The sequence below is a fragment of the Manacus vitellinus genome, unplaced genomic scaffold, assembly GCF_001715985.3.
Source record: "Manacus vitellinus isolate BGI_N305 unplaced genomic scaffold, ASM171598v3 scaffold_38_pilon, whole genome shotgun sequence".
Classification (NCBI taxonomy): Eukaryota; Metazoa; Chordata; class Aves; order Passeriformes; family Pipridae; genus Manacus; species Manacus vitellinus.
This window is the reverse complement of record NW_021940526.1, coordinates 459,270-484,403: the sequence shown is the minus strand read 5'-3', so window position 1 is coordinate 484,403 and position 25,134 is coordinate 459,270. Positions and strand designations below refer to the sequence as shown.

Below are 25,134 nucleotides of genomic sequence, written 5' to 3'. Positions count from 1 at the left end.
TTCTTTCTTTAATAGTTTTGCTTTGCCACAGGTTGAGATCTTACACTGCTTGGAAGTGACTCAATGCATGAAACAAATGGAAAAGACACTCACATAGTCTGTGTCAACATAAAAAGTTGTGGATATATAAAGTTATAGGAAGACACGCTACATAGCACTTTTGTTAGTAAAAAATTAAGACTTTATTAGTTCTGCCAAATCTAATAAAAATATTGATAGAACACATCCATGCACACAGTGAAGAATAAACACAGATTTTTATATATACATTCTCATACAAACAAATTTGTATAAAAGGACTTGATCAGCAATTTGCCTTACCAAATTTAAGCCAACAGATGAATTAAAACAATGCCTTCTCTGACCCCGACTGAATTATCGATAAACAGATTATAACATATAAGACAAATTACTGCGTCCTGTGTAATCTCTCTTTTAAAGGTTCTAAGCACATTCCAAATGCGGGCAGACTTGAAGGCCCCATTGTCCCCATAATACAAGTAAAGACAACCTGCAAGTCAGTTGGTTATTTTGTGAGAAGTTAAAGTCAGATAAATTAAATCACAAGCAAACCAATTTCAGCACAATCTGAATTCAAATCCCATCAATATAACAAAAGGGATAAATATCAGTGATCCTATGTTGCATCAATTGCTGAACAGCATCTTTTAGTGCTTCAGAGTTTCAGGGGTTTTCTGAATTTACCTAGTCCAACTATATAAAGAGCTCTTTCAAAATGGAACAAGTCATCTAGGGCTGAGATGGCAGAGTGGTTTTCAATGCATGAATCTAATCAGTGCTGGAATCTGCAACAAGGTCCGAGCTATCACCTCCAAAATCTTAGCAGATATGAGTGCCAGAATAGTCAGCTCAGTTTGCCAGTTGACAACAATGCTTTCTTCTGTACTTCAAACTGATACCCAAATAATGTTCTGATAAGCATTATTAGTATGTCCATTCCACACCATAGTTTTATGTAAGAGAAGCAGAGTGCAACATGTGAGTTTTTGCTATCTCGAATTAATCTAAAGGCAGCTAAACCAAAAAAAACCAACAAACTCAATAAAGAATGTAATTTGCTGTCCTTTAAAACAACACCACAAAAATTAAGAACAAAGGTAATATATTAGATTTGTATAATCTATCCTCCTCATATCTTTGTGTTTCAGAGTTTCTTTGCTTATAAAAATCACAATTAGCTACAATTCAGCTATTCAGGGTCCTCTGCTTGCTGAGTAACTAACATCGTGATCCCAAAGCAGTGATTTAAATGAGTCTATAACGTGTACTTACAGATACACATAAATACCATAGAGAATAATGTTACCTTTTACTTTCTAATTTTTCAAGCTCCTCTCGTTGTTGTCTCTCAAATTCTAGCCTGATTTAAAAAAAAAGAATACGGTTAAAAGGTTATTTCCTGAATGTCACAAAAGTAGGAAGATATGATGCAGTTCAATCCCTGGTTAGATGATAACAATGATACAAAAGAAGCTTCATAAAACTACTTTCTACAAGAACAGAAAATAGTTCCTTTATTAGGGTTACAAATTAGATATCATGCTGTCTGACATGAGCATAAACAGAAAAATAAATTAATTTCTGGGGAAAAAAAAAATTTAAAAGGGAAAGTTTGAAGAGACATAAAAATGATTAGCATAGCCTCTTGAGTTAACTACATGCAGACATGGCAATCAATATATAGAAATTTAATTTCTCTACCTTAGACAGATCGGTCCTTTTACAGGGAAAAGACTGCCATGGGAGGCAGGGGGAAACAGAGCAATCAGTTGAGAAAGGAATTGATACAAAAAATATATTAGCAGTACAGAATACTTCAAAATCAACAACAGTTTGTTTTATTAGAGGTTAAATTGGTTAGAATCATAGAACATTCATCACATTACAGCTCAGAAGTAAAACTTAAATAATTATTCTTTCTAAGCACATTTTTCAGATGCCAGTGATAGTTAAAATGATGCTCATCATCCTATGATTTATTAATTTGGTCATTTTCAGAGAAGGGAAAGCGCTACAAAACTACAAGTGGATGCCTGTAGTTCTTCCTTTTCCTTCCAAGAAAAAGAAAATTCCAAAACATTCCTAGGATGCAATCAGTGGGGTTGAAAAATCCCAAAGTGCAACATTTAAGCACTGAACAGAATTAAAATCCATTTATTTAAAATATTTTGAGATTTTAATGTATTTAGTTTGATAAGGATCTGACTAATCATGGGAGAGCATTTTATGTAATTTTTAATATCAGCTTTTATTACAGTTGTACGGAAATATTTTTCTTATTTTAATTTCCTTTGAAAGATTTACTTAAGGAAGTTATTCACAATAAATATTAAAAATGGCAGAGAGAACCTATATATGAACTAAATTATTCAACGAAATACAAAACATTAATTTATTTCAGGTTTGTTACAGTTTAAGGATGTGGAGGTTAGTGAAACAGTCCATAAACACTGAAAAAAATGCAAGACTGCACCACAAGTTGACTTCAAGTTTTTGACAAACTTCAGTTTAAGACAACATGATCCCAATTATATAGACAGGTTTTTAAAAATAAAGTATTTTTGATACTTCTTTCTAAAATCATAGAAATGCCTAGAACAAAAAGAAAATGCCCTTGGAAATATGCAAAAAGTACACTAATAATTTAACATTTATAAAGCTATTTTAATGAACTTTGATTCCTAACATGCTCAAGAGGCATCTTTCTAGTGGTTGCAATATTGGAGAATGATCAGTTCAGCAAATTCCATTTTTCCCTCTCACAAATTCCTTTTAAAAAAATGTCTTCTACAATCCCTGAGAGATCAGCCAAGGTAGATTTTTACACACAACTCCAGCCATTCAGAGTTTTCATGTAACTGTCTCGTCAAGAGTCTTTTCACATTTGCATTAAACCAAGATGAGCACTCTACAGCACAAGGAGCGATGATGATAACTTAGTATTTTTTATTTGATCACAACTCCTGCAGCAGCAATGAAAAACCCTCAAAGTGTTGGAAGAGAACAGAAAGCAATCTTAGGGGGCCTTCAGAAAGCAAAAACTTAATTCAATGGTTACCATGTGCTTTGGTTTTTCCCTCCCCCCTTTTTTTTTAAGCTATACCTCAAAAGTTCTCCCTTTAGTTATGGTCTACTATATGGAATTCAGAGCTGTTAGCTATCACTTCTTACTTAGGGTTTAGCTAACAAATGCCACTATATTCAACATTACTTAAGTCCAAAATAATACAGATCCCAGTCAATACAGCTCTGATTTGTGTAAGTGCAGGTGTCCTTTGGGCACTGTCAGACATCGACCATCTTTGCTTAGACAGTTGGCAAAGAATGATTTAAGTGTATTCCCATGCTTGGTTAAGCCATAATGAAGTAAAACATTTCAGATCAGGTAACATAATGTGCAAAAACCAGAGCAAAAACCTTTTGGTATTTTGACTGTCCTATAAAACAAGTAAGTTGGCAGATATATTTTATACAAGCATAAAAATGGTAACTAACTTCTGACTGAGATCTAATACAAAGAAAATGAGCCACCACAGCAATCAGTCTGGTATAAAAACAGGTCAGCGGTTACAAACTCCATGATTTTCTCTTGGAGGAATTGTCCCTAATACCTTCAACAGGGGTGTCACAACAATCAGTTTTACCTCATACTGAAACGAAGCTGGAAGTGTTCAAAACGTTGTTCAGGAAAAAGGCATGAACTATGCAGAAGTGGTTCTTTCTTCAATGAAAAGGGCTCCTTCCCAGAGCCAAATATGAAGCATCATCATCATCAACACCCCGGTCCACAGCCTCCAAACATGGAGGTATTTTAAAAATGCATATTTAATGCATTTTAGACCAATAAATACTCCTATGAAGAGAAGGGTTGTCATTGCCTGGTGGTGCCTAAGATGGTCTGAGCTTCACTGAAGGCTCTTGTGCCATGGGGTTATTCACAGTGTCTTCATTCTCTAAGGTGCTCACGCTGCAGCCTTTATGAATAGTGCCTGTCTTCCTCAGCTGGCTGCCTATTTTCTTAATACATTTAGGAATTCACCACTTCTGAGACCATTGTCTCTGGAATATTTGCTTCAAACTCATTGTGGACTCAAAGTTATTTCAGGACAGGAGAGAACCTGGGGAGGGAGGACAGGCCTCATGGCAGAGACATTGTTTCTTTAAGGAGCTAATGAAAACAAATATCTCAGCATCACAAAACTCCTCCCCAAAACCATTGGCTATAGCAAATCACTGCCAGTTTTACAAAGCACAGATGCCAGACTGATCTTTTCAGTTTAGTCTATCCCAATAAAAATCTTTTTCACATAACCTCTACTCTTTATTAATGTGAGCACTACTGTGACTAGCAAAAAAATATATTAGCTTGAAATTAAAAAGAAACATACAGATATTAAAGACTAGAATCCACTCTTTCTTCTTTTGTAGATCTACCACAAAGGAACTTAATCTGATCAGTGCTGAATTAAAAAGACACTGTTTTCCTGGAAAACGTGTCATATCTAGTGATAAGAGGAGTGTAGATAAGCTGCAGAGAAAGGAAGTCAGTTCTACTAGCATGGTACTACAGTAGTTTAATTTACACAGCACAAAAGTACAATCTGGTACGACATCTGTTAGGAAAGACTGAGGACTGGCAGGACTACAAAGATGTTACAATGCCATTCGGTAGCCCAATTTATGAGATTAATTTAAAAAAAAACCAATCAAACAAAACAAACCCCCCCATACTAAATCCATGACAAGACCAAGGTTTCTCATCAGTAGTTTTACAGTTACAGTACCATGTAGCTCCCAAATCTTTGTTCACAAAGCCTAGCCATGATGACCATGTAGCTAACAAAAGGCCCACAAATGAAATCTTCAGCATAAATCTATGAGTAGAATTCTCTTTTATCCAATGCTTATTATCTGAAGCAGTGTTGCATGACACCAGATTAAAGACAAAGACTGGGAACAAGCAGAACAAAGAATTTTGCATGTTAAGCCAAAACTTCATGAAACTTTCTCCACATATGGGAAATCAACAGCCAAACAAAAAACCCCACAAACAACAAAAGACCATCTGAAAACACTATTAAGGATAATGCTGATTTTCACATGGAAAAGTAAGCAAGATCCTCATGTTGCTTTCACAACAAGTGAAGGTAATACCCCACAGGCTCTCTGATTGCGAAAGATGCCAGATTTTATTGCAACCCACAGAAATCGCAAATTTAGCTACCAGTCTTTAGGTTATCAATACTGAGATTGGAAGAAAAAGTAGTCCTGAAAATGCAAATTAACAATAGGCAGAATGCTAGTCAGCTACTAATATTGCACAGAAAAAACCCCAGAGGGCCAGTACAGAATCTAGGCCTCTGCTGGTGGTGGGCAGTATAGCATCATGTTATGGGAAACTGATACTCTAGTTTATTGTAGTTAAGGCTCATACTATTGGCCCTGCTGAAAAAAAAAAATCCAAACTAAATTTTGTGCAGGATATTCTTTTCCATCTGCACTTTTCCAGAATGTAAGATGCTCAACCCCACCTAACTTCTTGGGTACAACTACCCTGCTTTTGATACTCAGAGATAGGATTTATTGAATGTTTCATCCAGGCTGAACAGTCACCACTCAGAAGAATTACCACTGCAGCACTGCACTTGCTTAGCAGCATTTTTAGCTGGAAGTAGAGAGCTTGGGGTCTGCTTTATTCAAAACATATTCTTTTCTTTAACTTGCATTTATCCCAGCCCCCTGTTCCCCTAAAGTAACATTTTTTGCACAATTACCTCCTTGGGACAACCTCATGACATGATCAGGAAAACTCAAGTGCTGTCACAAAGGAGGATATTGTAAAAAAAAACAGTGTTAGCATCAACATAAATAAATTTAAAATTGTCATAGAACCCCAGCCTAAGCTGAAAAGTTGCTGTTGCCAAATTGCTGTCCATAAAGATGCATCAATTATAGAAGATGCTTTCTTCTACTGATTTGTAGGGCTCAGTTAACTACAGTGCAAGCATCAGAGCCTTCTTTCTCTTTACAGCAGTGTCCTAGTTAGGACAGTTGAGACTAGTTCATCATGGTATGGGTGTAACCCAAAACTGTGTATTCTATAGCCTTCCATGCCATTTCCCAGAAATTGTTAGCAGTAGAGGCCTGCGAGACAGGAAGATGTTCCTGTCCTCATACCCTTTTATGGAATTCCCCGCTCTGAAGGAAGGACTGAGCATCCTCATACCCTTTTACGGAATTCCCCGCTCTGAGGGAGGGACTGAGCATTCCTGCCTGAACTGGAGAATATATAAACTTGGAGTTTTGGAACCTTTTTACCACTCCTGGGATCCAGAGGAAGACTGCAGCTCACCGCTCTCAACCAGACTGAGACCACCATCCTCAACTGGACTGCAGTCACCACTTTTGACCAGACTGCAATCACCACTCTTGACCAGACTGCAACAGCACTCTCACCAACAGGTTTTCCCCTCACTTTTTTTTCCTTTGGACTCAGGGGGCCCAAAGAACACCACTCTGTTCATGCCCCAAGGTGCTGGGTTATATATTTGGGTTTTGTGGGTTAAAACCAATTGTTTGTCTGTATAATCGTACTTATTGTGTTATTTTATTAAATTGTTATTCTGATTTATAATCTCTCTTTTGAGTTGAGTTCATTTCCCCTGTTGGTTTACCTTTAAACCAGCACAAGCAGTTATAAAAGAAGTAAAAATAGTCACATTTGAGGTTTGGAGGTTTTTTTCAGGGTTGGGGTTTTTTTGGTTTTCTTTGGTTGGTTGGTTTGGTTGATTTGTGGGGGGAGGCGTTTAGTTTTTTTAAGTTACTGATCTATTAGGACAACACTCACCTCTGCACTGCATGAACATGTGTACTCTTAGGTGTGACATCGATTATATGGAATATGTTATTCATCTAAAATATAGGGGTTAGAGTTTCAATTATGAAGATCCAACCACTGGGACCAGTGCTGTTAGATATCTTCACCAATGACAGACAGTGGGATCAACTGCACCCTCAGCAAGTCTGCAAGCTGAGTAGTGTGAGTGACAGGCCTGAAGGATGGGATGCCACCCAGAGGGACCTGGATGAGCTTGAGAAGTGGGCCCACATGAACTTCATGAAGTTCAACAAGGCCAAGTGCAGGGTCCTGCACCTGGGTCAGGGCAACCCTCAGTATGAGTACAGGCTGGGGGATGAAGGGATTGAGAGCAGCCCTAATGAGAAGGACTGGTAGATGAGAGGCTGGGCATGACCCCTCAGTGTGCACTGGCAGCCCAAAAACCAACTGTATCCTGGGCTGCATCAAAAGCAGCGTGGGCAGCAAGTGAGGGGGGATTCACTCTCATGAGACCCCATCTACAGGGCTGCCTCCAGCTCTGCAGTCCCCAGCACAGGAAGGACATGGACCAGCTGAAGCAAATCCAGATGAAGGCCATGAAGATGATCCAAGGGCTGGAGTACCTCTGCAATGGAGACAGGCTGAGAGAGCTGGGGTTGTTTAGCCTGGAGAAGAAAAGGCTCTGGGGAGACCTCATAGCAGCCTTTCAGTACTTGAATGGGGCTTATAAGAAAATGGGGACAGACTTCGCAGCAGGGCTGTTGTGATAGGACAAGGGGTAATGGTAGATTCAGAATAAGCATAAGGAAGAAATTTTTTACAATTAAGGTGGTGAAACAGTGGCACTGGTTGCCCAGAGGGGTAGTAGATGCCCCATCCCTGGAAATATTCAAGGTCAGGTTCAATGGGGCTCTGAGTAACCTGATCGAGCTAAAGATGTCCCTCCTCATTGCAGGAGAGGTTGGAACTAGGTGACTTTTAAAGGTCCCTTTCAACCCAAACAATTCAATGATTCACAAGCTTCCTCTCTTAGAAAAACACATACACATAACAGTGACTATAAAATAACCTCAGACAGGTTTTATTGCTCACAAACAAGTGACCTGCATTCCCTATGTAATACGATTTTCTTGTGTTTACAAATTTAGCAGGACAAAATATCTGTTCCTCCAAGACAGTTCACAAATATTAACTGAATGCAGACTAGCAGGAGAATATCAATAATTAACCCTCTGTTTATAGTTTATAGTTTAATAAAGCACAGGCATGAAGTCTTCAGGAACATGACGAGTGTTTCACCTAATCTTATCCTAAATTTCAAGAGCAAGAGTGCTCTTATAATCATATTCCACAAAGGAAAGTAAAAGTCACAAGAACTGTTAAATAGGAAAAATGGGAATGTTTCTAAAAATTGCTGCACACATTGACAATCTAATAAAATTATCTATACTGTTTAATTTCCAAGAAAGCAAAGCAAGATGTTTGAAGAACCAATAAGAAAAAAAAGCTATATTCCCTAAAACATATCTAGAAAAAAGAAGAATTTGCTGCAATCTACTCCATCAGAGACAATCAAGTAACTCTCCAGACTTTCTCTTTTTTTTTTTTTCTTTTTTTTTAAATAAGGTTTACTAGAAAAATCCTCTCTATAAGGCACCGTTTGGCATTACCTGAAGACAGTATGACTTCTTGGGCTGGGAAATCATTTTTAAGCATACCTTCAACTGGGCCTTGCCCATGCCATTATATTTTGCTGAAAATCTGAATGACTAGTGAGGTAATGCTGAAACAATGTGTCCTCCTCTATACTGACTGCAAACTCCAAGTCAGTAATATCCAGTATAATACAATTATTCATAACAATATTGCAGCAGAATAACATTTTTAGTCAGGGAAAAGCCCAGGATAGCTGACCAATAACCAGAGGTAACAACTGCCAGGAATTTTCCCCAGCTCACGGAAAACATACAAGCAACTGTCACTGTAAGTTTTTAGATTGAACTATTTGAAGAGCTAAAGAAATAGAAAAATATACATATACTTTTTTGGATCTTCTTTACCATCTCTGTCTCAAAATAAGTTGTAATTTATCAGCAACCAGCTCACAATCTTGAGATCTCTGTAGGTAGCTCAGTAGCAAAAGAGTAACAGTCACATTTGAAGCAGGGTTATTACACATACTCCCTATTATTTAGACATCGTTCAACTTGAAGTTATTATTACCTGTCCAATCTTCCTAAATTCTAATGGATAAAGAGCAACCCCACAGTAAAACTCAGGAATAAAGCTGCACTATCCAAGCCTATAATTCAATTTAGAGCCAACTTTTTCAAAAGCACATAGGTGGTTAAAGTGCCTCATCTCACACTCAATTCAAAACACCAGCTAAGGAAAAAAAAATATGAACAAAACACCATCAATTCTCTGTAAGTCATTTAAGAATAGTGGTAAAATCATTAAAAACTGCTTCTCTGCAATAAGCATTCTATGTCATTGTAACTGCATAATAAATCTTTTTTCCATATCCTAACTTGACCACCTACTCAGAGGTACAGAGGTGAGAACACAAGCCATTTCTCAGCCTTTTTATGCTTTTATTGGTAATATATGAACTCAAGAGATCTTAATTTTCAGTTCACAATGCATTTTTTCAGGAAAAACAGTTAACTTGAGTCATAATGCCTTTGGAACATTTCAAACAGCTAAAATAAAGAATGGTTGGAATTATAACAACTGCATTTTAGAATATACTCACCCTGGATTATAAAGCATAACTGCTGACAGGTTCTCACAGGATTTTGAAAGATCTGTCATAGACAAGCTGAAGGAAGACAGCAGTCCACTCTAACAACAGATCATAAAATAAATGTATTAGACAAGTAATGACATGTTTACAAACTTACTTTGCTTCACCTGATGAAATATTAACTAAAGTATGTGAAGTAAATAATAAAGGTATTCTATAACAATCCAGTTATGTCTATATTAGAAAGAAAATTGTGAAAAGGTTTAAATTTACCAAATGCTGATTTAATCTCACCTTTCTTTTCTCCCTTAGCTTGGCAGCTTCTTTGGGGTGGTTAAAGCGAAACATATTGGTTCTTCCAAGTAATATAACAGCACCTGATGAGAAAAACACAGACCACTCACCGACAACATTCTGTACCCAAAAGTACCATGTAATTTTTCAGACACACAACATGTAAGCAAAGACTTCCATTAAGCAAGAACAAAATGAAAATGCATTTTGACAAGGTAAGTGTATATCCATGCATAGTCACAGCTACCTTAACTGATGTATACAGTCTATTCCTTCCTCTTCCTACTTACAGAAAAATAAAAACCCACACATGTTCACATACTGCATGAATATGACCAACACAAAGGTCGATCATGTTCATGGAGTTCAGGTAAAGAATAAATATAGGTAGAGGAAGCAGCTGCCCTAATTTGATCTATACACTCTTCAACGGTGCTACTTTGCAAGCCAGGAGTAGGTACCAGATCTAATGGGAACATCCATAGATGTGACCAAGAACAAACTTGTCCATCCACTACTGATCACTGTCAGGTTTGAATTCACCTACATCAAAAGCTCTAGATCTCCATTACTTGTACTCTCACATTTTACTTCTCTCTGTGGAACACTGAAGTTTATTGTCACTCAAAACAGGATTATTAGACTTCTATACCCAACAACTATTTTCTGAGGGAAGAACCTTGAATAATTCATATTGCTCAATGCAGATCTGTTATTGTATTTAATCAGTTAAGGTACAGGTCACAAATAATGAGATTCTGAGCAATCCTTATCATATTTTAAAGACAATGGTACCAAGATTAATACTTCCCTACTAAGAAGTACATTGTCAGTGATGCCTCACTACTGTCATAACATGGAAGTCTTCCAAGTTCATCACCACAGAATCTAACATGGAAGTCTTCCAAGTTCATCACCACAGAATCAAGCATTTGATCTGTCAGTCAATACGAGGCATTTTTAAAAAGAAAAAGGACTCCATTACACTCACAGTATGAAAAAGCTCCACTTAAACTGTTAATCAGAAACAAATTCTTACCATCTGAAATGAAATGCTGTCCTTAGCAAGGAATGCTTCTCTTAAAATCAGCTTAATTAAGTGTACCAACTCAAATTAGGTCACCCAGTCCTGGCAAAGAAATGGCAAAAAGTACTACAGCCACTTCTTGCTGTCTACACAAAACCTCAGTTTTGGACACACAAATAATTTACCTCACTCTTATCTTAGAAAGAATTACCTTTCACAAATCTGTATGAAATCCCTGCAGTTACTTTCAAATGAAGATAAAATAATTGTAAACATTGTAAACCTCCCTAGGTGGAAGAAACTTAAATAAAGTAATTAAAATTTCAGAATGAATAGTCATAGATATTTGTTTCTAACTTCATAAATTTAAGAGAAAGAAGAGAGAGACTTAACAGCAAGCACATGAGAGTCAATCTCTGATGATGGATCATAGGAATAACTCCTAGGTTTCTCTTTAAAGTACAGAAGGGTTTATAGTTTGGCCCAAAAACCTGAAAACTTGTTCTAAGGTGAGGATATATTTAAGGAAAAGGACAAACTCTAATTGTGAATATTAATACCGTTACCTTTAGAAATCCCACCATATATGTTCTTAAGAGTAAAAAAATATGTAGTTAGGTTACATTTACAAAAAAAAGCCACATTAGCCAGAATATACAAATGGTGGAAGTAATCTGTAGAAGGAAGTGGTAATTAATTACTATGCCTCCTTTTTTTAAGCTCCATGACAGTCTAAAAATCTAACACATTTTCAAATGAACAGCTATTAATGATAAACGGAAACATTTAAATATATCAGCAGTTAATCAGCATCACCTAAAAGCAGATATTTCAGGAGGCTGGCACTTCATGCTGTGAGACTAAATGCTAACACAGCCAGGATGTATGGATTGTGCATGAGTCATTAAACTAGTGATTTAATCAGTTTTGCACACCTAATGTCACAGTTGGTACCTTCCTCTCAGATTCAGTCTGGTTACACACACAAAAGGTCATCTTATGCAGCTGATTTTCACTATTTAGTAACACTAAGCATCCCTCTACTCTCCTTTTTTTTTGAGTTCCAAATTTCTGCCTAAAGAAATTATTGAGGGGAAAAAAAAGTCATGTTTCCACTTTTCACAGTATACAAAAAAAGTTGTGACAGGCATCTGAACGAGAGAAATAGCATCCAAACTCCTACTTTCTTTTGAGGCACATCGAACTTTACTGCCTTTGAAATGCAGCAGAATAAAGTAAAGATGAGAGATTGAAACCCAATTTTGATTGTTAACAGTGTTATTTGCCATTAATGTCAATGTTTCTATTGTTAACAATTTATCCATGGGATTTATCCAAACCTAAGACCAAGGAGGCTGGTGGGGGGTTTTTTCATATCTGTAATAGAAACAAGCATTTGCATGAAGAAATTGGCACTTAAAAAAAACCAAAAAACAAACCCAAACAAACCCAACATCCCCTCTCTACACCAAAAGTCCTAACTTTCTGCAAGCAGCCTTTGGAAGCATTTCTTAGAGTTCACAAAAGATGCAAGACTCCCCTTGTCCAACACTACATCCTTCCTTTGTTAGGCCAGGCTTACTCTGAAAGCTTCTTTCCAGGAATGTAAAGTGAGATTGTTTTTCAGCAGCTGAGCTGTGTCACAAGCTCACTCCTAAACAGGTCTTTTTCAGCTCATTGCTGAATGGGAAGATATTCTGGGTGCTCCTGGAAGATAAAACATCCTGAACCTCTGCTGCAGCACTCACCAGCTCACTTGTCAGCCAGTATTTTCCAGGTCAACACAATACACCTTTGTTCCCAGCTGTCCTGGCTGCATTTTCATTTCCAGATTTTAAAGCTTTTATATTAAAATTATAATTCTCTAAACTTCCTCCCTAAGGGTTAGCCTCCCCCTTTTGGTCATTTCCATACAGCTGCAGAGAACAGATACTCCAGCTCAATCTCCTGCTGTACAAGAGGATTTGGCAACAGTATTAAGTAGGACCAACCTGAAGCTCGAGGAGGGGGCAGGGGTGTCTCTGACATTATTTTAGTCCTATAAAGATCTATATTCTTTTTTTTAATATTACAGCAACGTAAGACATCTGGCATGGAGTTCCCTTTGTGTAAAAACAAACAAAATCAAGGGTAACTATCACATCATACTCAAGATTATGAAGCAGTTGAAACTAATAAAGAATTCTCTTTTCACCAGTGGCAGTTCTTTGACAGAACAAAAACTCCGTGGTTTTCCTGATGGTTTGGGGCTGTAGTTGAAAGGACATGAAATTAAAATTAATTAAACAATAACTCCTTTATATACAGGCAGACTTTTTCAGTGCTGTTGCCAGAAAAAAACGAAGAGGCTGTATGAAAAGTGCCATCAGGCTGGGTAATACCTTGGTTGAGGTGTGTGGGCTCTGTAATCTGAATACCATTCACAGAACACTGTGCTCCGTTCAGTGGGATGAGGTTCACAGTGCCATTGAGATTTTCAAAGATGCAATGCTCACTTTCCAAATCAAGGCCATGAAGAACTAAACACAAAGAAATAAGATAACATAATTATTCTCCTCAAAACTAATAAGATGAGCATGCTAACATATCTTACTAAGAACACATTGCACTATATACTGGAGAGTATGTTTTCTCTTTATTCTGGACAATGTTTTCTTCCTTCCTTCATCATATCCTGCATGTCTTAAATGTTGACCCTGTTCGTTGTTTTATTATAGTGGAAAGAAGTGTGCTGGGTTGCTTTTGCATTTTTTGGTGTAATGTTCTTTCCTCCTGTGCTTTGGCATCTGGTTAGCAAATGCTCCTTTCCTTCCAATAAAAAACAGAAAAGTAAACTTTGGTATTGGTAGAGAGGTATTTTTTGACCAGTTCCACCAGAAAACAGGGAAAGCTTCCTGACCTCAAAGCAACCATGCTTAAGTGTGAAAAGACAGGATACAATATGCCACTGTAGACAAGAAAATTGATTGAAATAAAGTTCTTATGTTCTGTGACGTTCAGGTCTTTTATCAATCAGTTACACTACTTTCCACTTTTTCTTTAAATAATGCATGATTATCTCTATGTGTATACCCAAAGCAATCTAAGTTTGGTAGTTTCATGGAATTTATTACAGTAATTCAAATCCAGGCAACTTTTGATCCGCAAAAATATACCAAACTAAGTTATTTGACTCTCGGTCTCTTACTCAATAATTAAAGGATACAGTTTACTTAATAAAACTGCCTTCAAGGAATATGTGTGACAGGACAGTCCAGGTCTGGCAGTGAGTTGCTTTCATAAACAGTGAATAAGAAAATCAGTAGATTTTTTTCCAACTTCCAGAATTTTTTTCAACTCAAATCTTAAGTCCAAAGACTGTGTTAGGTATAATAATGTAACAATACTATCATCATACAAAGGTTAAGGGAATGATTTTGCAGTGATTGTAGCAGGTGCTGTATGAAAAAGGATGGTATTTTTGCAGGATGCTATTTCATGAGAAGCAAGAAATAAATTAGTAACAAGTATATGAATAAATTTTAAGCCCACAAGCTATTCTAGAAGTCACACTCTTTGAAGCAAATACCACGTAATTCATCTCCCAGATTTGCTAAAATTAAATACGCAATAACACACAACAACTAAGTGAAAAAGGGAAAAATATGAACCTTAGTTCACATATTGGGAAGTTGGAAGAAGGAAAAACAACTGAAGAAAGAATATAAAAAATGCTAAATTCCATACCAATATCCTGTTCTGCCATAGCATCTTCTCTGCCAACATATGTTTGGCCCTCCTAATTAAGAGAGAAACACAGATTATTTTCCCCCACAAGGATATAATTTATCCTTCCACTTTCTCAGAGTAAATTGAATGAAATACATATTTAACATACATGCAAAAAATAATCAGGTAGCATTTTTAGAAATGCTTATGAGTCATTATAATACAGTATTATTAGCAAATTCTAGTTTCAACTGTCCTGTGCAGAACCACCTTCAAAGTTTTGAGACAATTGATCTAGATTTGGATTTCAAAGTCAAGCTTTCTAATGAGATGAATGACAAACTAATATACACAGGTAAAAATACATTAACACCTATCTCTGGTTAACCAGTTGATCCTCAGGATAAACCTAACAGGAAATTAACAAATATTTTAATTTAATCAATTGCAACCTCTTAAGAGCTCTTCTTACTACATCAGAGAAACATAAGGAGCTTTTCTTACAATAGTAATGTAATGAGCACTATATTTAGACAGCAAATCAATAGAATTTTTCTACTGAAGAAAAACACAAGGCATAAAAAGGCTATGGAAACACAGATGTGTATTTACCTTCAGGTGGTACAAGATGATACCAGTACTGAGAAGATCATCATCAATGCCAATGAGATGAGGCAGTTCAGAATCTAAGACAACACCTATCCCTTCTTTCCTCAGAGCCAAGGTTTGTTCCTGTAAAGGACAAAAGTCTATTTATTAGGATGTTCAAGAAATACCCCTCTTCCTTCTCTTTCTAAATCACATTTACTATAACTTCTCTGTAATATCATATATAAAAAAAAAAGAGCAGATTTTTTACAATTTTTTTTGGTTTACATTTTAAATGTGACTTTTTTATTACCATTAAGCATTCCAGGCTCGCTGTTCAGGAAATTTGTGAAGGTGTTATTTGAAAGAAACCAGACAAACAGCTGAATTATACCAGATAAGGAAGATCAATTGAGAGTGTAACAAAGCAAAGTTGTTTAAAAGCAAGCTATGTACCACCTTGCATAATGGTAAGGAAAATTTAAAACTGCTCAGAATTCAGTACAGCTAAAGAACAGAAAACTGGAAACTCTCTTTAAATAAGCCAAAACTTGCACAATAAAAATCCCAGACACCTGAAAACTCGGTAAACCTAAGCAGTTAAAATATCATCCAATATAAGGGAAGCACTGCCAAAAGTAAATAAATGTAAGAAATATTTGCAGCACATAATTTCAGTTCTTCAAAATTCCTTTGGGCCACATTGTACAGCAATCTATAGGATGAAGCATCACTCAGCTACAAGTGGGAGACTTCAACCTTGGATAAGTACTGTATGATGTAGTACAGAACAAACAGTCTATGCAACAAATGAAAAATTAATCATAGTTTTGAAATAAGTTTTAGTATTTATAAAGTTTGTTTTCCAAGTTGAAACAAAATCCTATTGGCTTCTGGGCCTGGAATATAACAGCAGCAGAGACTGTGAATGTGTACACACACACCTTCTTTCAAGATGAATGTGTTTTTCTACATAAAAGAGCTAAGCCCTGACAATCCATGAAGGAGAGGCAACGTCAGCAAGTATTGCTTCTGTGTATTATAAGGAGCACACTTCTCTCCCAGTGCTAGTAAACATGGAAAATAAGTTTTCTGACAGCTGCATGACGACTACTTTTCCAAGTCATCAATATGCCTTCTCCAGAGCCAACCAAGACACCACACTGTTTGTAAGAAGAAAACAACAGATAGATTGTTATATGTGTTTTCCCAAGTACAGCAACTTGCAAGTTTAAAGGAAGAAAACAGATGTAAGATCTCATTTCCCTGCACAGTACAAAACATTGTCAATATTGATACTGACTAAAAAATTCCAAGTATGGATACATCTGTGCAAGACAAGATGACATATAAGACACTCCAAAGCAAAACTGGGAAATCTTAGTCTGGTCATGGATGAATTAAAAAGTTCTCCAGCATCCAGGAAGAAAGAAAGAAGCTGTGATTCATGTTGCCCTGCAGCTCTCTGACATTCAAACTGCACCCAGATATTCCCTGATATTATAAAAGTGTCACGTCATAAAGAAAAAAATACAGCTTAATTAATTGTTCATGTAATTTCAGTAAAAAATACCTATCACATATTATTTATTGAGTAGCATCTCCTGTTATACATAAATTATAATGTTCTCATAGGACGAGGGTGAAGACTTAAGACCCTGAGAACTGGTGATGGGTTACACAACTTCTGGCACCCTCAGCCCAATGGAATTGATAAAATATTAAAAGTTGAACTTTTTTTCCCCAGCACAACAAAGCACTTGCCAACATCCCTGACTGAGGGAAAAACAGACATCCCAGGAGAAAAAGAAATTATCACTGGCTGAGAAAAAATAGCTCACAAATCATTAAGAATAAAGAAACAAAATGATTCTTCATTTTCCAGTCTTTTAATATTTAACAAGTTTTTACTATAATCAGAAATTAATCATATATAATTGTGATTTAAAACAGATGGGTTGCTTATTTATTCAGATCTAAAATTAAAGAACACAAATTAATTGAGTTTCTAAAGCCTTATTTTGTAAATGACTACCATTCATGCACAGAATGCATCCTGTTAATGGAAGTCTTATAATAAATGCAGCAGACAGTAGCTGTGATTAACTATAATATTTTTTTTCTTTAATACAGGCTCAAAATTAGCTGTTGTCTTCAGATACGATCTACTAAAAATTCTGAATCTTAATCAGACACCTGAAATGACTCCTAAACTTTAATCGCTTATAGCTTAAAATTTAATTCCAGATTGTAAAGCTTCTGCAAGGATACCTCCACCACCAAACCATGCACTTTTGCCCCAAAATGAAATCACAGAAACGTCACCAACAACAGATCTTTATTACTCTGTTCTATCATTGTGAGGGAAAGAGGAGGAAAAGGCCAGAAAGAAGTAGCCAAATTGCACCTCTTTCAACCTCAACAGCATAGAAAGGATGTTTCTGAAGAGGCACAGTCCTCTTTTGAAATAAATTGAAGATCTGTAAGCTATTATAAGGCAAATATTAAGTTTAATCCATTATTTGATTCACTTTCATGTGTGCAACAGTGTTAAGAAGCAGTGAATCCATAAGTCAAATGACAAGAGCAGGAAAGGTCACTGTCCCTATTAAAAAAATACTAATTCAGAAAATTTATTAAAAACTCAAGGTACAGTTTAAGAAAGTTGAATGTACAACATTCATCTTAGCTTGAATTCTCCTTGAACAGAAAAATGTACACATGCTCCCTCAGTATTTAAGATGTGTTCATAACCTGTGGAAAATAAAGCAAGCCAAGTATTATCCACAAAGGAGTACTCCAGATGATATAAATGGCTACTGTGTGAAGAATAAGAAAAGGGTTTCTTCTTTGGAAGCTGCCAGATCAAATGAAGTCATATGAAGAGTAGAAACTCAGAAAATAAATTCTGAGTCAGTACACAAAAAAACACATCCTTGAGTCAAAGTTAAAGTAAGGGAATTATATATTTAAATTCTGGTCTCTTTGAATTGAGCTCTGACTCAGCAGACAGAAAGATCCTGATACAGTTAATTCACTAACATTTCTGTGAGAGATATAAAAGCTACTGTGAAATCTCATCCCTTCTGCACTGATGTATTAAGTTTGCTGTATTAACTGATGCAGTGGCACCTCTGAGCTGGCAGCTAAGATATGATCTGGTAGTTTAACAACAAAACCTTTGTGTAAAGTACTTACTTGAGCCACAGAGTTCATTGTCACCATACAAAACTACCCATGATAAAGACCACCCCTATGACACACAGGATTTCTTCAAATGGATTTCTTTAAATATACACACAAAAATGGAACCACAAAAATCAACTATTTTTGGCCAATAAGATATTTAATTAAATTAAAAAAGAAAGTAAGTCCAAAAGACATTTCAACATTTCTTGACCAATCTACCAGTAGAGGGAAACATTATGCTGCTACTGGCCCAGCACACAGCAAAGAGAGAATGTAATTAGTGCACTGTCCTTTCAATGAACAGAACTTCTGGGAGGAGTTTAATTTTTGTCACCCTTTCCAGTGCAAAAACGCAATTCTTTTATTTAAGTTAGCTGCTGGCACACAGTCCTGAGAATACACTGTGCAGACATTTTCAGTAAAAAACATGACAGTTTACTTAGCCAGCATAACGTTCAGATGTCTACATTTAAATTATGCAAAAAACTACGTAACACCAAATTAAAGAAATTATGGGTAAAAACGTGCAATGGCAAAAGTCTTTGCATTAATATTTAACAAGGTTATATGTGAGAAAATTCTTACACTAACAGGTACTTTGGGTGCATTTGATTTTATTGAAAATATGCTATTATATCCTGAGTTCACAAAAATGTCTGATGATACTCAGCAGCCTGGCACTAACATTAAGCTCTCTATAAAATGTACAGACGTAAACTGCACACAGGGGAAGTTCTTGATTCTTAATTGGTCTTCCTCCAGTTATGTATTCAGTACACTTTGCATTCTCTTTAAATCACTGGAAACAAATGTTTAATACCTAGAGAAAAAAACATTCCACAGTGTTAAAAAACTCCTGAAAAAGTTGATATATGGCATTAAAGTGGTTATGTAAACAGAGAGAGGAAATATGGATGAAGCAGCCACAGCTGATCATGCCATAATCAGGAGAGGTAAAAATACAAAACTTCTCTCATTGAAGTCAGAAATTTTTATATTCTCCATCCCAAAACTGCAAAAGACAAGGTGGCTCAAATTTACAGTTCCATTGCAGAGGTTCTGGACAAATCCAGGAAGCTGAGGGCTGTACCTCTGAATACAACAAAGACATGCCAATACCAGGCAAATCTAGTTCAAAAACAGTTCATGCATGTGTGCTCTGAGAAGGCTACACTGCTTGTGTATCCAGAGCTAACACTTCCAAAAAAAGATAAAATGAGGCATAAGTGCAGGGCAGGACCATGATGCATGTGTACAAAACCCAAGTGAGGGAACTCAAACAAGTAGTTCTCGCTGTTTCTATACAAGGAAGTAGAAAAGAAAATCATTCGTCAGGAGTTTAAAACCCAGAAGCAACCTCTTGTTAAACTGAAGGACACTGTGGACACCAATAATTTACATGGCTGCAAGAAATGAATTGGAGAAAAGGAAAAGAGGTTCTTGTGGACACAGGCACATCACCTGGGGTTCCCTAACTCCAAGAACCATAGACACAGAAAGCATGAGAAGTTTCCTGGGGAAGGATTGCTATTCCCTTGTCCTGTTTTATATTCCAAAATTGAATACTGCTGAATAAACCCTACTTAACCTACACAGAGCTTATTCCCATCATTTGGACGGTACAGTCCTAATGTTTGGTGAGGTTTTGAATGGATTAAAAATAGCAGGATATAAGAGGAATACACTACAGACAGACCTCTGTTTCTATTTACATAAATTATCTCAATAATTCTAGATATAATTCTTCTGAAAGTGCTACATAAACAGATTGACTACTCTGAATTTTCAACTGCACTGCATGCTAATTATTATATTTACAAAGATGACAGTCAACTATTGAAATTGCACTCACAGTATTAAGAGGTGAGAATAGCAAAAATTCAGTAAACTTGCCAGTAAGCCCTACAAAACACAAGAAAGCTCACTTGCTTAGTTCTGTAATTTAAGGAAAACCTCAGGAATTTTACCTCTGCTTAAAACAACAGCAATGTTTCTCCTACCTGAGGATAAAGAACTGAAAGTGACCTTGTATGTCACCAAGTGCAGTGCCCAAACACCATAAAAAATAATTTTATAGATTACGCTCAGGCTCTTATACATTATATAATGTAAAATGTTTCAGATATTTGGTCTGACTTAGTAATAGTCAGTTTATAGTGGTGTACTTTGCATCACTATTGACATTCAGCAGAAATAATTATTATCCTTCTCCAGCATTTATTCATTGATACTGACAGCAGTGGTATCCACTCTCCTCACTGTGGTTATACCAGGCTAAACTCCAAGCATCTCCGCCAGGGAGATGACCAGGCTCACCATACCCTATGTTGCTTAATGCATCCTCTCTCAAGGCCATCTTCCTTGACCCTAATGACTTCCATGTCATGTTCTCAGTGCATGTGCAATTTTGCCAGCACCATGCACGTTCCTCTTTTCTGCTCACTGCACAAAACTTCTATCCAACCATTCCAAAATTCACGTCTTTTCCATGGGGGCACACTATCTCATAACAGTGAAGTCTCACACCATCCTCCTCTTCCACAGTGCTAGTCGTGATGTTTTTGCACTGCAAACTATTTACCATCAGTCACCCTTCGGTTATCCTAATCCTGAGAGTCATCCCATCCTCTGTGAGATGCTCTGCTAGACAAATTAGCTTTAATATTAGCAAACTTCACCAGTTAACACATCTAAAGAAATCATTAAACATGATTGAGCCCAAAAATGGGCTCCAAGACCATGTCTCAAAAAACCACACTACTACAAAACTTCCCTCCTCTCTCTCACCACTTCCATCATATCCTCTTATAAGCATTTTTATTGTATTTAAATTCTAATCCCCACACTACCTAAATAAGGAAATAGTTTCCTCTGTGTCCCAGGGTTAAATGCTCCACTGATATACACCAGGATCAGCTGGTTTGAGAAGCAATCACAGACCACAGACAACATGATAAATATTAATTAAATAGGAAATGACTATTTAAAATCCAAAAGATTTACAGGGAAGAAGGCAGTTATGACTGTGACTTTGAAAAACACATGGCAGAAATAAATATACCATTTTAAAGAAGTCTTGACAAGAAAAGCATTCCTTAAAATCAAAAATTTTCCTCACTAGTCCAGCAAATATAAGCCATTCAGAAGGCAGTATCAGTCAAGATTTTGAGTCCCTCCACAATTTACTTCAGTATAACAATCTTGGTCAGAGTAGCCGTTCTGAATTTAACATTTGCATTTAGCTTTAAATGCTTAGTTCCACTAGGTAATATTTTAGCAGACTATTTTTCTTTCATTTTATTTTGAGAATGGAGTTTATAATGACTTTTCTGGTAACTGATGAAGGTATAATCACCTTACCTTCTTCCCCAGACATAATGTGCAAGGTTTTACGAGGTCAGTGACAGCAAATACAAGTTGTCACTTATGTGACGTTTGTAATGCAAATTAAAGGACTATTAAAAGGTCAGAAATCACAAAAAATATATCCCATTTGATCTTGAGGCAAACATTTGAGGACGCTACAAAAAGACAGAATTAAGTGCCCTTTAAAAACTATCAGTTTGATTTTGTGTACCCAAAGCATAAAATAATTGGTGCTTTAAGCTGGCACAAATGGCATTAGCAGCTGATTGTACATCATAAAATGACCAGGATTGTTGATACTATTCTTTTGTAAAGCAGGTAAACTCAGCTGGGGAAACTCAACTTTTCTTAGCAACTATACACATCTTCCCTTATTTCCAGTGAAATAAAAATATCTAAAAATAAATTCTATTATTAATAGTATACAAGATATGTGCAGGTATATAAAAAAATATATATAAAAACTGTATACATATACATCGTATACTGTTGATTGACTTGAATTCTCTAAATTGCAGCACTTACAGTACAACATCTCAAAGCCAGGAGGAGACACAGGGAATACCCATGTCCTTTAATTACATGTAATGAAACTACAGTTTATTTCACAATTTTAACAATAAAATAAAAATGAACAAGTCATCGTAACTTGCAGTAGCCCAGTACAGTAATTAAACTGCTTTAAGGAACAACATAAGGGGACACCAAATGCTTCAGCTGGAATTGTAATAGAAGGACCTTAATTTTAATTAGAAACAATAATGAATAACATGTATAGATGTCAAACAAGATCACAACACCCAATAAAAAAGCAGGTCAAAAAAGAGGATAAACACAAAATAAGGGGAAAGGGCAAGATGACAAGAGTATAAATCCCATCATACAGTCACAGAAAACCACATGAATCAAAAGGAAGTGTCCTTTAAAAATTAATTAAATAAAAGCAACCTATACTGGGAAACCTACAATCTGGCATCAGTCCCTAATACCAAGGTCAAAAGAATTACCATATTTATAAAAAACCAAGAATACTTAAATCATATTTCATAACCAAGACAGACATCCCACATATCAACTGAAGGGTAAAGTTCCGATCAGGTTTTTTTTGGTACATTCATCAAAAATTGAACGGGAAAATTCAGAAGGGAGGAATCTCTTGCACTGTGCTATGTAATCTAGACTACAGTATATTATGGCATTCTTGGCACATTTGCCACATTTGAGTGTTTTTAAAATTTATGGCCCATTTAGTTAATGAGAGGAAACCAGCACAACTTTGCCAACTGCTAACAGAAAATAACACTTCCTTTCTTCCTTTGAAGATACTAACCTGCTGTATCTTTAGGGAAAAAACGCAAAGCAATCTCAAGCTCAAGAAGCAATCACTGACCTTTGCATTTTGCTGATTGATCTGAACCTTAACTTGGATAGCTGTCACCTTTTTTGCATTCTCAGAAAAATCCTCCAGGGAGCCACTTTTTACCAGCTAATACAGAATTATAAAACAGAATGTCACATTCTCCCAAGGAGGAATGACATTTTTTATATTTACATATTGCAAAAAATGAGGCAAGTTTTTCTTCTTCGGTGGCAAAGCTTTATGTTATTTTGTATAACTTGACTGAGATTCAAAAACATGAGTGTGCAAATGCCGTGTATCATGGTAGCCTTCCCTCTCACCTGAATCCTCAGCAACTCCTGACAGGTACTACTGCACCTCAAAATTATAGACCCACTGGAAGTAATTCATCCTCCTACGTAAATTACCTCAAGATAAAGGATTAATGCCCCGATATGGAGCACAATAAAGCACTTTTCAATGACTTATAATGACTGGCATGTGAATGTCACCAACCATAACAGACGAAGGGCAAATCCACTCTTTCAATATTAAGCCTTTGAGGCATCCATTTTCATATTTTCAGAAGTTAAATAAGACCTCATAATGAATCTAAATCTAACCATTTGAACAAAAAGCAGACTAGGTGTTTGAAATATTCATTTAAATGCTTCATTACCATAAACTGTCAGGAGCACCTTAAAAATCTCTTCTAAAAACATTGCCAACAAGGACTATGTGACAATGAAGTAACCTTGAATTTAACATGTACAATATGTCCTTTCTTAATGAAAACTATTTGACAGGGGTATTAAGACTGAAAAGATCACAGGTAAACAAAAGCTACTTGTTGAGATCCAGGAAGAACTTTGATATTACTTCACCAAAAGCAATCTATGGCATTAAACTTCTAAATATGTTATTTTAATAGAGAAAACGTAGATTTCCTACCTAGAGCAGCTTATCCTTGGACAAAACTAGGGAGATTTAAACATAAAACCAAATATAACCAAATTCTCTCCCAGGCATATTTCAATTAAGAGTACTAATGAGTGTCTTAAATTCAGCTAATCAATTTCGGTCTTAGGAGACTGACAACTTTAAAGGAAAATAGCCAAAAGAAAATTCCTCAGGAGGAAACCCTCTCAAATTTCCCTCAGTTAGGAGTACAGTAAGATACAATTTCCCTGGGTTAATGGAATCTTTAACCTTAAAATCCTCCTTTGCCTTTCTGCTATGCTCCCTATATATGACCCTAAGTCTGAAACCCATCAAGGTCAGTCAGATCATGGCCTCCTTCCCTCCACATCTCACAAATCCATGTTGGATTTTGCAGCCATATCTCCCTTGACTGAAAGCAGAGAAGGAAATAATGAGAGACAACGATGTGATCATGTAATTAAAAACTGTGTAAACAGAGGCAAATGGCAGGGGGATTACTCTAAATCAGCTGGGCATTTTAAACATCTACATTTCAGCTGCCTAAAAGTGTGACTTTATACTTGCCACGTTATCAGCTGTATCTCTCAATGGAAAAAGCTTCCCTTGTAAACATTAAGTTGGTAAATGTAACGAAAAAAAACAAATGGATCTGTGCTTTCCTATAGGGGCCAATTAACAACTCAAACAAACATCAAAAAATTGAAACTATATGTTCCTCTTCTTTCACCCAGATAGTTCTTGGTTATGTGATAATCAGTCTGCCTTAGTATAAGATTTACTGTTTTCCCCAAAATTCAGAGTACATAACTAGTAAATAAATGAAAACTGCAGAGCAATTGCCATATCAATATTCCAAACTCTGGTTTTCTAAGTTCTCATTGAACACCTGTCACCACAGAGGCTGCAGAAGCACAAATGACAGTTGGACCTCACGGGGGGGGTGGGAAAAACCAAACACAAAAAACTCCAAACAACATGATATTGCTTCATGCAAAATATAATCCACAATCAGGTATCCTGATATTTATTTTTTTTTAAGTTTCTGGACAGCTGATCTTGTTCCTTAGAGCAATGAA

The 25,134-nt window shown here is 36.3% G+C and overlaps 1 protein-coding gene across 9 annotated transcripts in view; it reads right to left on the bottom strand.

The window, feature by feature from the left end:
• Positions 1 to 25,134, bottom strand: part of KIF16B (kinesin family member 16B) — a 131,890-nt gene that overhangs the window by 60,713 nt on the left and 46,043 nt on the right. For 7 of the 9 annotated variants that reach the window (XR_003915973.1, XM_029961652.1, XM_029961654.1 and 4 more), the window contains exons 13-19: positions 15,247 to 15,366; positions 14,653 to 14,704; positions 13,308 to 13,445; positions 9,900 to 9,982; positions 9,615 to 9,703; positions 1,723 to 1,755; positions 1,328 to 1,381 (exon numbers count right to left, since the gene is read on the bottom strand). Coding sequence is in view for 8 of the 9 variants with exons in the window: in XM_029961652.1 (XP_029817512.1) it covers positions 1,328 to 1,381; positions 1,723 to 1,755; positions 9,615 to 9,703; positions 9,900 to 9,982; positions 13,308 to 13,445; positions 14,653 to 14,704; positions 15,247 to 15,366 (569 nt within the window). In the remaining variant the exon portion in view is untranslated. The remainder of the gene's footprint in view (positions 1 to 1,327; positions 1,382 to 1,722; positions 1,756 to 9,614; positions 9,704 to 9,899; positions 9,983 to 13,307; positions 13,446 to 14,652; positions 14,705 to 15,246; positions 15,367 to 25,134) is intronic. The other 2 variants (XM_029961653.1, XM_029961656.1) reach the window with 1 other exon arrangement.